This window comes from Populus trichocarpa, chromosome 5 (assembly GCF_000002775.5).
Source record: "Populus trichocarpa isolate Nisqually-1 chromosome 5, P.trichocarpa_v4.1, whole genome shotgun sequence".
Taxonomy (NCBI): Eukaryota; Viridiplantae; Streptophyta; class Magnoliopsida; order Malpighiales; family Salicaceae; genus Populus; species Populus trichocarpa.
Genome location: NC_037289.2, coordinates 1,526,327 through 1,543,157, shown reverse-complemented (window position 1 = coordinate 1,543,157; position 16,831 = coordinate 1,526,327). Strand labels below are relative to the sequence as shown.

General features: G+C 31.7%; 3 protein-coding genes across 5 annotated transcripts; all 3 read left to right on the top strand.

Annotated features, from left to right (window-relative positions):
* The first annotated feature begins 455 nt into the window (after window positions 1–455).
* LOC18098657 (60S ribosomal protein L22-2) lies at window positions 456–2,256 on the top strand. Its single transcript, XM_006382406.3, has 3 exons — window positions 456–604; window positions 711–951; window positions 1,918–2,256. The coding sequence occupies exons 2-3, from the start codon at window positions 722–724 to the stop codon at window positions 2,060–2,062; spliced, it is 375 nt and encodes a 124-aa protein (XP_006382468.1). The 5' UTR covers window positions 456–604; window positions 711–721; the 3' UTR covers window positions 2,063–2,256.
* A 2,343-nt stretch (window positions 2,257–4,599) lies between these two features.
* LOC18098656 (acetylajmalan esterase) lies at window positions 4,600–6,368 on the top strand. Its single transcript, XM_006382404.3, has 5 exons — window positions 4,600–5,162; window positions 5,258–5,473; window positions 5,555–5,703; window positions 5,778–6,051; window positions 6,133–6,368. The coding sequence occupies exons 1-5, from the start codon at window positions 4,898–4,900 to the stop codon at window positions 6,348–6,350; spliced, it is 1,122 nt and encodes a 373-aa protein (XP_006382466.3). The 5' UTR covers window positions 4,600–4,897; the 3' UTR covers window positions 6,351–6,368.
* A 6,054-nt stretch (window positions 6,369–12,422) lies between these two features.
* LOC18098655 (dormancy-associated protein homolog 3-like) lies at window positions 12,423–14,528 on the top strand. 3 transcript variants are annotated; one of them, XM_006382403.3, is made up of 3 exons: window positions 12,423–12,707; window positions 12,880–13,053; window positions 14,195–14,528. In XM_006382403.3, exons 1-3 carry the CDS (start codon window positions 12,593–12,595, stop codon window positions 14,296–14,298), a joined length of 393 nt encoding a protein of 130 aa, XP_006382465.1. In that variant the 5' UTR covers window positions 12,423–12,592; the 3' UTR covers window positions 14,299–14,528. The 3 variants fall into 3 exon arrangements, with proteins under 3 accessions (XP_006382465.1, XP_006382464.2, XP_024457380.2); XM_006382402.3 differs by having other exon boundaries at window positions 12,478–12,707; window positions 14,202–14,528; XM_024601612.2 differs by having other exon boundaries at window positions 12,478–12,707; window positions 14,199–14,528.
* Window positions 14,529–16,831: the final 2,303 nt, after the last annotated feature.

Below are 16,831 nucleotides of genomic sequence, written 5' to 3'. Positions count from 1 at the left end.
TTAACCAAGTCAAAATTGGTTTAAACCAGGCCAACAATCAAGGAAAAAAATAAAATATTATTATTTTAATAAAAATAATTAAACTAACAATTTATGAATTGATCCATTTATGATTTCCAAGCCATGTTTCACGTCGGTCATTATATCAGATTTGACAAATATACAAAGTTATCATAGTTCAAGACACAAAAGCAATGTTTGTTTTTGGGTGCAAAAATATTATTTATTTATTTTAAATTATATATTTTTAAATATTTTAATTATTTTAATACGTTAATTTCAAAATTAAAAATTAAAAAATAATAATAAAATATTATTTTAATATATTTTTAAAAAATAACTACTTTCACAGAACTAAAAACTCGTAAACAAAAATATAGGAGGAGGCTAAAATTGTTAACCCATAATAACAAAAAGCCAACATTGAGATACTTAAACATTAAGAACCGAAATGGAATGTCTAACAAATTACAAGGACTAAACCGCAGCTTAGACTTTAGAGTTAAAATAAAAAAAGCGACCCCTTATAAGCCAAAACCCTAGTCTCTCCTTCTCTTCTTCTCACAGACGCCGCCTCTTCTCTTTTCCTCCACAGTCGCCACCGGTAATTCTCTCTTCATTTTATTCTTCTCTTACATTAGCAAAAAAGCTTACTTTTTTTTTTAACTTATGCTTTTGTTTTTGTTTATCTTGTGCTTTTGATGTTGGAGATTGATCAAAGATGAGTAAGGCAACAGCATCAGGAGCCAAAGGGAAGAAGAAAGGTGTAACCTTCACGGTAGATTGTACAAAGCCAGTGGAGGACAAGATTATGGACATTGCGTCATTGGAGAAGTTTCTTCAAGAGAGGATCAAAGTTGGAGGCAAAGCTGGTGCTCTCGGTGACACCGTTACTGTTACACGTGAAAAGAGCAAGATTACTGTCACTTCTGACAGTAACTTCTCCAAAAGGTAAACCCTTTTGTTGTTTTGCTGTATTTGTTATTTTTGGGTTTCCTGGTCTGCCTGAGATGATATTAAGTTGTTATCAGTACTTTTTGTGATTCCAGAATTATGGGATTTGTAGCTTTCTTTAATCGATCAGGGACCGTTTGGTACTGTTACTGTTTTGTTGTTTCTAGTTTTAGTGAATGGTTTCTTTGTTGTCTAGTTGATTTGATTCTGTTGGATGTTAATCATATAAATGGTCGGAAATAGTGGGGATTGGCTTGTTTTATAGCAGAAGAAGTCTTAGGTACTCTAGAAGTGAAACCAGAGTTTCGTAGGAGAAAGGAGGTGGTTCCAGCTTGTTGTGGCATTCAGGGATTATGATGATTAGGTGTTTTGTCTTGCTACACATTCTATTTTATGAACGAGTTTAGTACAGAGCACAGTGCTTTTTTTGGCTCTGATAAGATTGCTTGTATTTTTCTTGGACGAGTGTTGTATTGTACGACCTGGGCCGGTTTAGTGGAGTGGAAAACTTGACAACTAAACACCCTGAAACCTATGAGATCTCTCACTTTTAATATGTAACAATACATCATCGAGAAGGTTGTTTCTTGTTTGTTGTAATAAGGATGAATTCTTTGACCCAAACATGACTTCTCTGGTGCTTATTCCACAACTTGCATGCATCAGAAACCCATGCTGGTTTGATAGATGATTCTCTATTTCCCTAATTGTGTTACATAGTTATTCCTATTCTGTTCTTCACAACTAGCATTTGATTTTGCATGAAGCCTGTTTGTTTCACTAGAACATGGACTTTTGAGTTTCTATTCCTTCTCTATTCGCCTTGCTTGTTGAGGTTGCCATAAATCAATCAATTTTTTCTCTGAACTTCTAACCGAAGTTGTCACAATCTGTGCCAGCAAGCACTATCATGGCTATGTGCCCTATCTCACATGATTCCTGATTTTGTTCTGTGTATAATAGGTATCTGAAGTACTTGACAAAGAAGTATTTGAAGAAACACAATGTTAGGGATTGGCTACGAGTGATTTCATCCAACAAAGATCGCAATGTTTATGAGTTGAGATACTTCAACATTGCTGAGAACGAGGGAGAGGAAGAAGACTGAAGTTTAGGTCTTATAGCCTCGATTATGTTGCTGCCTAGATTGAACCCTCTTCATCTTTTTTTGTTTGATCAAGTGATGGCACATTTACTGAGTTAATGTTTTTATAATTTTGTTATTGAGTTGGTGCTTTTGCAATATTACTACTGCCAAATTTAGAACCTACCTGCCATTAAGAAAATCTGGGTTTTGCTCAAGCCATCTTTTACAACGTGCTTCCTCTGAATTTATTCAAAGTATTTCGAAATCCGAGTACTGTAGTGATTTGAATGCATGGCTAACGGAATATGATTTTCATTGAAATTCTTCTAGAGTAGGTGGTTTCTTGCTTTCTGCTTTGCCACAGTTTGCTTCTCAACAGTCAGCTCTTATGATCAGCCACCAGCTAAGTGGATTTTGTTCTACGCAGCATCAATTGACTACAGCGTTACAGAATTGGTCAGAGCTGGTCAAGTTCATCACTATTATCACTTGATCTCTGCTATCCCATTAACGCATTGTAGAGGGTGCTAAAGCCTAGTGATGAAACTCGCTTTGCCATGAATCAGGGTTGCAGTTCTAAAAGCTTTGTCAAACAAGTGGTCTAGCTCAGTCAGCCACCTCTCATTTAGGACGAAACAGACTAGGGGATTGTGCTAAATACACTAAAATTGTAACTCTTCACCCTTTTTTTTTTTTTTAAGTTTAACGTGGGTGTCCGGGCCAGCTTGCGCGTACCTCGACTAATCCCACGGGCCTTGAAGTTAACGACCATGTAAGCCTCCAGTGGCTATTATATGAGCAACCACAAGGCTCGAACCTGAGACCACAGAGAAAGCAAACCTCTTGGTTCCAAACTCTTACCATTGAGCCACCACCTAGATGGTTAATTTCGCGTGTGGTGGAGAGTGTTTTTGCATAAGAAATTTTCAATTGAAGCTGTATGAATTTTTTTAGATATTTTCTAATTCTTAATATCATCTAAAAAGTTTCAAATTGATGACGAAACAGTTTGAAAATCACTCGGGATCCTACTCTTTCGTTTTGCTATGATGATGACTATGCACAAGGCAGCAGGAAACTTAATACTCAATTTCGTATTTCATCTACTTTAATTTTTATTAGGTGAAAATTACAATAAAGTTTGATACCGCTAATATAGAAAAACAAAAAAGAAACTGTATCAATTTAACATGATATATCAAAGAAACTTCAATAGTATCACCGTAAAGTAAAGTTTGACATGATGCAAGTAATATATAATAATAATATATGAAAATTAAATAAAAAGAATTATCAACATGTTTGGACTATTCAATTGAATTTAATTAATAGATTTTAATGAAATCTTTTTTTTTAACTATTTTGAATGCCAAGAATTAAATTTCAAATGGAATTCAATATATAAAATAATATAAAAATAAATCAAAGACCAACCCTTCTTATTTATAATTCTAAAACAACAAAATTTAATGTTAAAATTAGTTTTTTAAAAATATTTATCTACCATATATTTTTTTAGAACTTTAAAGAAATAACATCAAGGTGATGATGCTAATATAAAACACCAAATAAATTGAATTCCTAGACAAAATAATAGAATTCATCTTATTTATCAATTAAGTTCAAAATAAATATTATAATTGAATTCTATTACAACAAAGAATTAGTTTTAAATAACTTGTATATCAATATAATATGATATATCAATTAGCCCTATGTTGTGGCTCAAATAAAAAAAATTAACATAAAAAATGTTCAAGCGACATCAAACTATTTGATATTGTTATTAAACTTGATCCAAATGGTCAATCTTCAAATCTTCTGACCCAACTCCCTGGTTAGCTTGAATTTCAAATTAAATCGTGTGAGATTTGTCTTGACGTGATAAGAATAAAAAAAACAACTCTCCCAAATGATTAATAAAAAGCGTGATTCGACTTCAAAAAAAAAATCAAGATGATTTTTTTTTAATATTGAGATGACGACATATTAAATCGATCTGGATTTCGCGACTTAACTTATTAAATCCACGATCCAGGTGATGGACTCTACTGTGTTTAAGAACTCCTTAAAAAAAAACTATTTATTACTTAATCATACGATAACAAAAATAAATACTTATAAAATCAAGTACAAATCAAATATCAAGATATTTTTTTAAGACCGCGATAATTTAATAGAAAAAAAACCTAAAAGATAAATTCAAAATCAAACAAATATTGAAGAATTATAGCAAACAGAAATGAAAAAAAAAAGAAAGAAAGAAAGAGGGGGAAATGCCCAAAAAAGAAAAAAGAAAAATAGTTTCACTGTCCATAAAAAAGAATCCAGTTTATTTAGTTGTTTGAGGTAATAACTTAATTTAATTGAATATGTTACGAAATGGTAGATACTCCTGGAGTTATATATTTTTTCCTTACTGCAGCCCAAATAACTTTCATGGAAGGAAAAATCAAGCAGATGATTTCTTTTTGGTACTTTGGAAAGGAAAAGCACACAAAATAGAACCTAGAAAAGAAACTCCAATGGCGCCACCATATAAGCAAATATCCGACCCTTCTAAACAGGAAAGGTATACAAAAGTTTTGCATGACCCCTCCGGCAAAAACGACAAGCAAATGATAGCGCGTTGACTGTTTTAGCATGCCGGTCTAGATTTCATTACCAACTCTTCGTTTTCATCACAAGAATTTAAATTCAGGATTTACAGAGCGAATAAGCTTGCGACTGATTGGATTCTACATCAAATCCTGTAAGCTACGGTTACTATAAATAACACATGCATGAACCTTTGATTTCACACATCCTGCCACAGCCAACTTTTGTTCTAGCATTGTTTTCATAAGTTGTTGGACTATGGCTAACAGTAAAATTATTATAGCTTCGGTCCTGATTAGTTTTCTCTTCCTTGTAGCAGTGCTCCCTTACGCATCCAATGCAAAATCTCTGAAATCTTGTGGGTTTGATGCAATTTATCAGCTTGGTGATTCGATATCGGACACTGGCAATTTCATCCAGGAGAAACCTTCATCTGTGTATGCTAGGTTTCCTTATGGCGAAACTTTTTTCAACAAACCTACCGGCAGATGCTCAAATGGGAGGCTGATGATTGATTTTATCGGTAAGGAAAGGATCGAAAGATTTGCCTGTTGTTTATGTGATGTTTGCACTTCATTAATTCTGAGTGATGGGCTAAATTCCCCTTGCCCTTTGCAGCAAGTTCAGCAGGTGTTCCATTTCTTGATGCTCACTTGAATCCAAATGGAACATTCACTCGCGGCCATGGAGTGAATTTTGCAGTTGCTAGCTCGACTGCCTTGCCAGCAGATATTCTATCGAAAAAGAACATCTTTCCTCCTACTCATAGTTCTCTTAGTGTACAACTTGACTGGATGTTCTCTTATTTCAATTCAATTTGTTTCAATGAGCAAGGTAATTGATTGGTAGTTGTGCAATACATCTCTTTCAGACTACGCATAATTTCTCATCTGTTTTGTATCCTTTGACGTATAGATTGTGCTGAAAAACTTAAAAACTCCCTCTTCATGGTCGGAGAGATTGGAGTCAATGACTATACCTATGCTTTTTTCCAAGGCAAAATCATGGAGGAGGTAAAAAACATGGTGCCTGATGTTGTTCAAGCCATCAAAGATGCCGTGACGGTACGCTCACTGGTTCCTTACATGATATCAGAAGTTCTTGGTCTATCTTCTAATGTTAATGCTTGCTGTTGCAGAGAGTTATTGGTTATGGCGCTAGACGCGTGGTTGTCCCTGGAAATGTCCCAATAGGTTGTTTTCCAATCTATCTTACTGGATTTCAGACCAACAATACCGATGCCTACGACAAATTTCACTGCCTGAAAGGACTTAACAACCTCTCTGCTTCCCACAATGATCATCTCCAACAAGCCATAGAAGAATTGAAGAAGGAAAACCCTAATGTGCTCATTGCATATGCTGATTATTACAACGCATTCCAATGGATTCTTACCAAAGCTCCAAACCTTGGTGAGCATCTTTAGACCCTCAAAAAACACAAAAAGACTATTCAGTAGACTTACATATAATTCTTTCTTTTAACATGAACAGGTTTTGATGCCAAATCTGTTCAGAAGGCTTGTTGTGGGACTGGCGGTGATTATGGTTTCAATGCCTTGAAAATGTGTGGAACTCCTGGTGTGCCAGTTTGCCCCGAACCTGATCGGTATATCAGCTGGGACGGAGTTCAGTTGACCGAAAAGGCATACCAATACATGGCATTGTGGATCATTGATGACATCTTACCAAAGCTTCAATGCCCTGCCTGATTCTATGAAGTTTTTTTTTTTTTTTAGGCTAGCTTGATTATGAAAAAATGGCATGCTAAAATTCCAGGTTGATAAATGTTTATCAATATATTAAATAAAACATGGCTTCACATATATATTAGCATGATCTATTTTATCATTAACATTACATTATATGTTAAATATAAATGACATGACTCCTCTTTGCCCCACTCCGAGCAAAGCAACAAAAATGCTGATAACGTGTGTCCATATTCACATATACAGTAAGCTTTTCAAGAGGTATTGTCCTGATTAACGTAAATTTCGTTTTTGAAAAGACTTTTTTTAAAGAAAAAAAATATTCATGCTAAATACACGACTAAGACTCTGAATATTACATTATTAGATATTAATTTAGTCATTCCTAGCCAATCAACTTTCTGCTCTAATGGCATCCATGTCTCCTCTTGTAAAAACTCGGTTTGCGCCTGGAAATTTGACTCTGTTCTTGGGTGTGGTTTCCTATATTGGCCAAACTATGACTATTCTTGCATGTTCGTTCCTTTAGGAACTTCCTCTGAAAGTTACTGATAAGACACATCTCCCTGAAAACTTCCGGATGGGCTGTTTCTCCGGGCCCTACCAAAAAATATCAAGATGACGATAATATTTATATATATAAAAAAAATTTAATACTAAAATTATTAACTTGATTAAATCTAATAAGATTGAATAGTGTAATAATCTGATTTAAATTATTAGTAAAAATAACGGATGAACTATTGAATTTCTATCTAACTCAAGATTGGATGGTCTAATTATAAATCAGAAGAGTTATTACAATTTAATTATCAATAAAAAAAAATCTAATAGATAGCTTGTTAAGTCATCAAATTCTAAACAAAATGCCTTCGGATTTGCATGGCGAAACTATTGAATTCCTATCTAACTCAAAATTAATTCCATTTCCATAGTACAAAAATCATCCCAATCTTGTGGCACTGATAATACTAAAACTTAGCCTGAAGGGACAAGGAAGGTGGAGTTTATGTTCACAGAGTATAGCTGAAAGGATATACTTTGATTTTGTTCTTGTTTTAGTGACACAAGCTTGAGATATGCCTACCACCTTGCTACAGCTTAGTCCTGTGTTCTTTCTTCCTTCTATCTATTCCTCATGCGAGCAATGCACACGTTCTCAAAAACTGTGGATTTGATTCAATCAATCAGCTTGTGATTCGATATCAGACACGCAAATCGATAAGGAGAGCCCTTCATCTGAGTCAGCTTGGTTTCATTAGGGCAGAATATGTAGCACCAAGTACACTGGTAGATGCTCTAATGGATGCTGATAATTGATTTTTTTAGCAAGTCCATCTTCTTGTTCCTTCAACCTATTCTCTTTTTTATCCCTTACTGTTTTCAGGTAAATAACAGGAAAAGAAAAGACAAGAAATGATGGGTTCTTCCATGCATTTCTAAATTTCAAACACTAGTTTTTTTACCATCAGAGATGTGCACTAGGCTACGTATATCATGCTTTGCACACCATGGCAAGTTCAGCTGGTGTTACGTTGTTTGATGCCTGCAGAATCTGAACGCAACATTTGCTCGCAGTCATGAAGTGAAATTTGCAGCTGCTACCTCTCCTGCTTGGCCTGCAAATGTTTTAGCCGAAAGGAAAATCACAGTGTTGTTCCCTCGTATAAAACACATAATTAGTTTCCTCCAATAATCCAGACAACATCGTTGCACAAGTCAGAAGTTATTGTTGAAAATGCACTGGATCTAACATATAAAATTAATATTCACGAACAGATTTATTCAGAAATTGAATTCTTAGAATGAATGAAAATATAAATATCGATTAATGCCATATATTTTGCCACTCTCGTGCGTTGTATTCATGTTTATCTAGTCGTCCTCTGCAATTCCCATGATCCATGCGGTAGTTGCTATACATTATTTACATGATTTTTCATTTTATCATATGTTTTAATCACTTCATAAGGAAAGGATGCACCATTTCTTCTATGCCTTATTCAGTCAAATGTCAGTTGGTATTAATTCCGACCATGCAAGTTCTTACAGGCTGGTAAAAAAATCAGTTACGCTGGTTAATTATTACTACTAGAGGTGATTATTTTCGGTTCGATTCGGTTTTTATAAAAAAAAATAACAAAATCGAAATTTTTTTTTTAAAAAAAACTGAAACCAAACTGAAACCGGTTCAAACCGACCGGTTTCGGTTTGGTTCGGTTTTTTAGGACAAAAACCGGTTCAAACCGGGTTGGCTCGGTTTTTTTCGGTTTGGATTCGGTTCAGTGTATTTTTTCTGATTTTCTCAGTTTTTTCAATTTTTTTACTCACCCGTAATTATTGCCATGCATTCCAAGGGTTTTTAGTCATAAATTACAAAAAGACAAATCAGAAACAAAAAGCTTATTATGGGTTTCAATGCCATGAAAATGTCTGGAACTCTTGGCATGCTAGTTTGGTTTGGGCCATACCATGTGATTCTTTAGTTGATTTTTTTAAAACTTTATTTGGGTCAAAGCTAAATCTATATATGTTTAGTATATGATAGTTTTTGCGTTTTAAAAAGTAGATTTAAGTAAAGTTACAAATCATAATCTTTTTTTAATTGAGGTTTTAAAAGAATATTTTCAGCAACATTCATATAAAAATATAAAATATTAATTAATCAAACAGTTTTAAAATTAAAGTTGAAATAAAATACATTTTCAACCATACCTCATCATACTACCAAATGAATTATAAGTTAATCAGGTTTTGGTTCTACCTGTCGGGCCATTTTTTATAACTATATATGCTAAATATTATGATTTTTAAAAATATTTTTATTTAAAATATATTAAAATAATTTTATTTTTACATCTCCATCAAAACTATAAAACAAATAATATATTCTATACTTTTTAAAATAAAATATATTTTTAAAACACCCAAACAAAAAACAAATTACCAAACTCTAAATGCTAAGATTTATGGCAGTGTTTGGCACTGCGGTCGGAAAGCGCTTTTAAAAAAATTTAAAATTTTTTTTTTTTGCTTTAAATTAATATGTTTTTGATATTTTAAGATCATTTGACGTGTTAATGTTAAAAATAATTTTTAAAAAATAAAAAAAATTATTTTAATATATTTTATAATAAAAAACATTTTAAAAAACAATAACTACCCCATTTACAAAAACCTTCTTAATCACGAAGATCTAGATATTTCAGCTTTTTCATTATTTTATCCGGTTAGGCAAATAATTGAGCTAGTCTTAACAATAAATAAAACATAACTTGTCGGACGGAGACAAGAGAAGACTGAATTAAATATTAGTGCCAAACTGAACTTTGGAGTATGTATTTGATAAAAAAAAAAAGTTAGTAATTTCCCCGTCAAAGGACCCCACAACACCATGCTAGTGGTGGGGTCACAGATCCATTGATGATGTACTTGCAATTTGGATCTTTTAAGGTTAATTGGGAACATAATTAGGAATCACTGATTTTTTATGGGATTATTAGAGATTTTTTAATGATAATGCGATCCACTAAAACATATAATTTCTCATGATAATTAGCTTTTCTCACTGTGCTACTTGCGCGGATAGAACTATAATTAATCTGTAATTATTGATGATTAATCTGTAATTTAGTTCATAAAAATCTAATTATATCTACTCCGACAATTAAGAGAAACAAAAAATCTAATTATATCTACAATTAAGAGAAACAAAATAATTGATAATTTGATATAATTAACTCAATAATTCAATCTCCTAAATTTCAAACCAAGCTAGGATAAGAAGGTACGAGAGAGTGATAATTTTTATTTTTTAAAATGTTTTTTATTTAAAAATATATTAAAATAATATATATATATATATATATATATTATTTTTAAAATTTTAATTTTTAAAATTTATTTTTGATATTAGAATATCAAAACAATATAAAAATAAAAATAAAAAATTTTAAATAAAAAATAAATGAATTTTGACCAACCTCTAGCTGACTGGCTGCAATCCCAAATAGACAATAAATGATAAAAAGTGTATTTGTTTTTACAGTAAAAAAAATACTTTTGAAAAAAATACTTTTTTGTTTTGAATTGATTTTTTTATATTTCTAGAAGATTATGATGCTTTGATATCAAAAATAAAATAATATATATTATTTTAATATATTTTCAAATAAAAAATATTTTAAAATATCATTCTCACAGTCACAAATATTATCAAAGTTATGGGAGCCTTTTTTACTTTTTTTTTTTATTTACCTATTATGAATTTCTTTTCCTCAATTGAAAATCCAAGCTCCGACTCCATTAATTCGATATGATAACTGAAGAATCAGTGAGTACTTCACGTGTTGGGAAACAAATTTTCAATCTTGAGGTGGTAAACGAGGATATTAAGAAATATTAAACCTTTTTTTAATGATAGTTGAAGCTTTATTATGAACCGCGTTTTATGGTATTAGAATTACTTAATTCGCAAACACACTCCGCACATTATTATTATGGTTAATATATTAGCTCGTGTTCTGGAACAAATAAATAATAATTTTTTTAAAATATATAAAATATTTTAAATACTTTAAATACAACGGCAATACAGACTCAAGATACTTGAGTCCGACGGTCAAGCTATCATGCTTAGTTAATTACTTTTATAATTTATTTTTTATTTAAAAAAATTTAAATTATTATTAAAATATCCTAAACATAAATTTTATTTTTTATAAATATTTTTTATTTAAAAAAAATTTAAGTTATCCTTAAAGTATCCTAAACAAAAATCCTAGTTAATTTGTTTATATTTTTTTTATTTGTTACAAAAAAAATTTATTTAAAATACCCATGAAGTATCCTGAATTTAAATGCTAATTAATTTTTTTTATAAATATTTGTTATTTTTTTATAAAAAAATATTTAAACTATCATTAAAGTATCATAAATAATTTTTTTTATAAATGTTTTATATTTTAAAAAATATATTTAAACTACTCTTAAAATATCTAAATATAAATGTTAATTAATTGTTAAACAAACAAATAGAGGACAATTATGCACTTTAGTTATTAGAATAGAAAAAATAAAGAAAAAACACAAACGATCAAATAAACATCTCACGAAAAGATAAGATGAAAAATTGAAAGTGAAACTACTATTATAATCAACAATGATTTTTCCATATCATTTAACTTTTATTATAATATAATAATAATAATAATAATAATAATAATTATATGAAAAAAAGGCTTTGGACATTTTTGTTTCGTTCAAATGTTGTTATTATCTTATTGTGTTTAAAAGATATTAAAATTAAAATAAAGAGCTAAAAGTTAAGAGTTTATCATGGCCGTCAGATTTAATCAAAGAACGGATGATTTAAATTATAAGTGATGATGTTTTAAAAATCAAACTAATCTAGAAATAAAGTTTCAGGACCAGATAATAAGTTAATCAAGTGATCATAACAATCTCTCTTATTTAGTTAATAGCTCATGCTTTGTTTTTAATATGCCAAAGTTACTCGTAACTAATACTTGTAAATTTTTTTTTGAGTGAAGGACGATAATTCTTTGATGTTTAAATAAATATATTTTTTTAGAGAGAAAATACAAGAATATTATAGAAAAATATATTATGAAAAAATATATATAAAATAAAAAATGAAAGTTGTGAATATTTGTTTAGAAGATTTTATGATGTATTTATAATCTATCAGTTTTATCCTTTTATAAAAATAAAAATCTAAAAAAAATCTAAAATGTAATCTTACATTAATAATACTCAATAATCTAAAAATATATAAAAAAATAATTTAATATAAAAAATAATATTCTTACAAATATATTTTCCAAATTCACAGTAGTTAAACAAATTCAACATCGCAATAAAGTACAACTCGAAAAACTATCCATCTAGAGATGACCCCCATCACGTGACACGCCACGCTTCACATCTCCTCTTCAGATCTCCGGCAACCCCGGGACCCACTCTCGCATCATTGATCTTATCTTTGCAAACGTGTCCCCCCCATCCACTTCCACGTCATTTCATCACCACTGGATCTAAATCAGCGGCCGAGATACAGCCAAACTTGCTAGACCCTCAACCCTCTCTTCTTCTTTAAATACCCTTCCCCACTCCACTAAGCTTACTCGCTCTATCATCTGCAGGCCTTAAACTACGCCGTATTTGCGGGAGCGCGCCGTTTCTTTGGCTAAATTTCGCTGGGTTTTTTTCCAGCTTCCACCATGAGCCTTCTCGATCAGCTCTGGGACGACACCGTTGCCGGTCCCCTTCCGGAAAGCGGTCTCGGCAAGCTCCGGAAGATGCCGAGCTTGGGCCTCCGGCCAAACCCCGGCAAGGGTATGCCACCCAATTCTTGCCACGACTATCGAACCATAATAAAATGATGAAAACAACTGATTTCAATCGGACGGTTCTTATAAATTAGAGAGCTAGAATAGTGATTTGTTAAATGTAATATAATTATGATTTTTAAGTAAGCTTTTTTTTATTATTTTATTGTTATGAATAGAGTCAGGCGGCGGCGGCGTGATGAGATCGCACAGTGAGGAAGCGACGACGGTTGATGAGAAGAGAGTGACACGGAGTATCATGATAGTAAGACCACCGGGGTACACTAATGGTTCGTCTACTACACCGCCGGCTTCACCAGCTGGATCGACCCCTCCCGTGTCTCCTTTTCCTGGTAAGTCAATAATGCCCTCTGTCTTTGTTCCTCCCAGATAAGTGGAGTTTAGGGGTAGTCTTGTCATATTAGTGGTTAGGTGGATAATGGTGAGATGCTTTATCTGATGGGTAGATGCAAGGTGTGTAACTGTTTGTTTGATTGCCGTTTTGGATGATGACATTTTTGTCCTTATCAACGTACAATCATGCATGGGATGCCGCTACTGCTATGTTAGGATCCATGCCCTAATTTGATAAGTTTGGTTATTGATACGGAAAGGGTCATTAATTTTTGATGCCCTAATTATGTAAATTGTATCTGCATTTTGTTTAGGGTTTGGTTGGTCTGTCACGTCAAGATTATGTGCAATGGGTAGGTAGAATTTTCTGTTCTTTTTTTTTTGGGTGCGGATACAGCAACGTATTGAATGGTTCACTGATAATATCTTATGGGTATCGTGGAAGTCAAATTGAAACTATTTGCCAGTCAATCCAGGTACTGTCACCTGGATGGATTATGTGGAGCAATCTTTGTTTTAAGGTGATTAATTCAGATTGGATTTAGTAGAATGGCTAAGAAAGAAGAGTAAATATTAAGAAAAATTTAGATGTTGTAGCTAGTTGGGTTCACTTGCTGCTCGTATTACTTGAAGTGCCTTTTTGCTAGCGCGGCCAACCGTGTTTGGTAGGGCGGTCAACAGCTTGGTTGGCTTCTCTACCAAACGATGTGAAATCTTGGTGGAAGAGTAGATGGATGTGGTGAGCGTGCGTATACTCCTTTGATTATGGAAACATGAACCCATCAAGAAAACAATGTATTGGTTCCATGTATACGTGAGAGTAACAAGTAAAAACTCGGACATGTTGAATAATTCCTTGCGGCGAGGAATGAGTTGCGGGCGCCGTGGTGGGGAGTCCATCGTCGAACTAGATATAGACTGATTGATATATGGTGTTTGTGTAAGTGATGGGAGGCATCCCATTGTATTATATATGGTGATGGTTGTATTTCCATTAATTCTTAGGATTTGCTAGCGTGCCTAGCATGTTCTTAATTATATCTTCGTGTTTATGGTTCGTGTCAGATTGATTCCATTGTTTGTGAGAATTGTGGGATTCTGAGGATGACTGACATGAGCGAGCTATTGTATTTTGTTAAGGAAGCAGAGAGTCCTTTCGGTTTCGAAGGAGGTCTACATCGGATGCATACGAGAAGCCAACCGAGGTTGGACCCAGAAATCCTACTTCTCCTTACGGCGTGTGAGATATGAGCCCTTTACATCTTCTCCGGCATCTGTAGTAGTTCTCACCTCCTCGGGTGATCGTGTCTCCGTTTGTAGCGACGAAGCAGTACTGTATCCTAGTGTGTGTTTTAGCTGTTTAACAACGCTTTTCGGATCTCATGCCCTGGTGTTGATGGTCTGTGAGATGTGTCGTAATTAAGATGTAATATATGTAGAGATGGTATTTCTCAATGCAGTTTCTTGCTTGTTATCTCTGCTTGTACGGAGCTTTTCAATTTTTGTCCATGGCTTGCTTCTTCTCCTTTTATATGTGATTGTGTGTGGGATCAGCATAGCATTATGATGATGCTTTGATGGAAGCTGAGATAGGACAGCCAGTTGTCATCGTGAAGACCGTCAAGGATGGTGGGCTTTCCATTATTTCATTTTGATACCTTATTTATTTATTCTAATTTGACAAGGGAGGGACGGAAATTTAATCAAAATCCAAAAGTGAGTTTTAATGGTTATTTTACTTGTTGTGTAATATTAGTAATTGATGATTAATAAATAAGATATAAATATAATTGTTAAACTCAATTTAAAAATTGATCCAATTATATTTTTTGAATTATATATATATATATATATATATTATTTTATTTTATCTTATTTTATGTTAAATAATACATGATAGTTGGATAATATATGGTATGGATATTTATATTTTTCTTAGAAACCGTGTAGGAACGCGGTGTAAATCGTGTTTTTAAAAAATTTAATATTTTTAGATTAAAATTTAATATGATTTGAATGTTTTGGATTGTTTTAATGTGTTGATATTAAAAATAATTTTTAAAAAATAAATCATATTATTAACATATATTTCAATAAAAAAATTATTATAAAAAGTTATTTATAAAACAACTATGAAAAATTATTATAAAACAACTATGCTTATAATGCCAAACATTCTCTTACTTTACTTAATAAATCCTAAAGCCAGTAAGTAATGAGTAGGGAATGATTAAAAAGTTCTAATTTGTGGGTAGCCATGTAATCCGGCTTGGCTTGTTTGGTGTTTGAAAGTCTTTTTTTTTTTTTTTGTCTTTCATAAATTGTATTAAAATAATATTTTAATATAATATAAATAATTTAAAAATATAAAAAAATTAATTTAAAATAAAAAAATTAAAAATTTACAAAATTATGGTTCAATTACGGTTCATATACTCTTTAAAACCTTGTTTGTCATTGTAGTATGGTGTACTTTAAAAAAATAATTTTTTATCTAATTAAATTTTTTAATATTATTTTAGATTATTGTACCAATATTAAAAATAAAAAATATTTTAATATTTTATAAATAAGAAATATTTTTAAAATCAACAGTTATTATTTTTGTGAACGATGGAAGTGGTTTTGGCTCGTAGCAAGTTTATAGGGGTGCACTGCACTGAGTCAAGTGGTGGACCAATACCATTTATTGGCTTTCTTATCCATCACATCAGGTTGCAAGAAATGTCACCTCCTTTACCTTCTCAGCGCCTGTTTTGTGTTTTCTACTGTAGCGGTGATTATTATTTGTTTAAATATTTTTTATTTATAAATATTAATTTTTATTCTTAAAATTTATTTTTTATATTCACCTATTTTTCCACACACGCTGTTAAGCACGTGGGACAGTGCTGCTGCTGGGAGCAGCGGAAAGAAGGGATTTTCCTAGTGAAATTGGTAAAGGGGAATATATCATTAAATGCAAGTTTTATTAGTTGAGTGCAAGCTTCCTGGGTTGTGATGTCCTTTTCCTTAGATTCAATGATCAGATGCATCCAATTCTCTGAATAGTTTTATAAGGAAATAGACCTCAGTGCCAACTGGGCTGTAGACTTTGTTGGCGTGCTATTTTTTTAAATTATTATTTCAAATAAATTATCAGATCTATGTCTTTATTCTTCTACATCCATCAAGAAAATCCACTAATAAGTAATAGAAACATGAAATTAATTCTTGAACAATACACAAATGAAATATGTAGAGCGGAAATTACGAGCGATTTAGTGTATGTGCAGCAAATTCAATGTAATTCTTCGCCGGGAAAGGCATATATAATGTACCGGGGTGTCAAATTCGGTTAGGAATTGATATGAAAAATAGCACAGGCTTAGTGTTTTATTTATTTATTTATATTACAGTCTATATTTTAAAATGATTTTTAAATTATTTATTATCTAAAAAAATATTAAAATAATATTTTCACATGTTTTGTTAATAATTTTAATGAGTTATTTTTTTCTTGATTGTTGACCTTTTCATGTTCGACTAGGTCACTTAATTACTAAAATTTTAACTAAATTAAATAGGTTTTTTTGAATTAATATTTTATCAAATTCAATTAAAAATCTAATTCAAATTAATTCCTAAATCTTAAATATTTCATTTCAAGCTAGATTTAACAATTATATTTCGTTTTGGATGGAGAAAAGGCATAATAAAAGCTTCTAATGAATAAATTCATTTGCACAGATAATCTATATAAAATTTAAATTGAAAAAAAATTAGTTGGATGTACAA

What these genes read in the sequence shown, in the direction of transcription:
- LOC18098657 (XM_006382406.3), top strand. Translation starts at nt 722, where the DNA reads ATGAGTAAGGCAACAGCATCAGGAGCCAAAGGGAAGAAGAAAGGTGTA. An exon ending in GACAGTAACTTCTCCAAAAG is followed by an intron (nt 952 to 1,917) that starts GTAAACCCTTTT and finishes TGTGTATAATAG; the next exon opens with GTATCTGAAGTACTTGACAA.
- LOC18098656 (XM_006382404.3), top strand. Translation starts at nt 4,898, where the DNA reads ATGGCTAACAGTAAAATTATTATAGCTTCGGTCCTGATTAGTTTTCTC. An exon ending in GCTGATGATTGATTTTATCG is followed by an intron (nt 5,163 to 5,257) that starts GTAAGGAAAGGA and finishes TGCCCTTTGCAG; the next exon opens with CAAGTTCAGCAGGTGTTCCA. An exon ending in TACCAAAGCTCCAAACCTTG is followed by an intron (nt 6,052 to 6,132) that starts GTGAGCATCTTT and finishes TAACATGAACAG; the next exon opens with GTTTTGATGCCAAATCTGTT.
- LOC18098655 (XM_024601612.2), top strand. Translation starts at nt 12,593, where the DNA reads ATGAGCCTTCTCGATCAGCTCTGGGACGACACCGTTGCCGGTCCCCTT. An exon ending in CCGGCCAAACCCCGGCAAGG is followed by an intron (nt 12,708 to 12,879) that starts GTATGCCACCCA and finishes TGTTATGAATAG; the next exon opens with AGTCAGGCGGCGGCGGCGTG. An exon ending in TCCCGTGTCTCCTTTTCCTG is followed by an intron (nt 13,054 to 14,198) that starts GTAAGTCAATAA and finishes TTGTTAAGGAAG; the next exon opens with CAGAGAGTCCTTTCGGTTTC.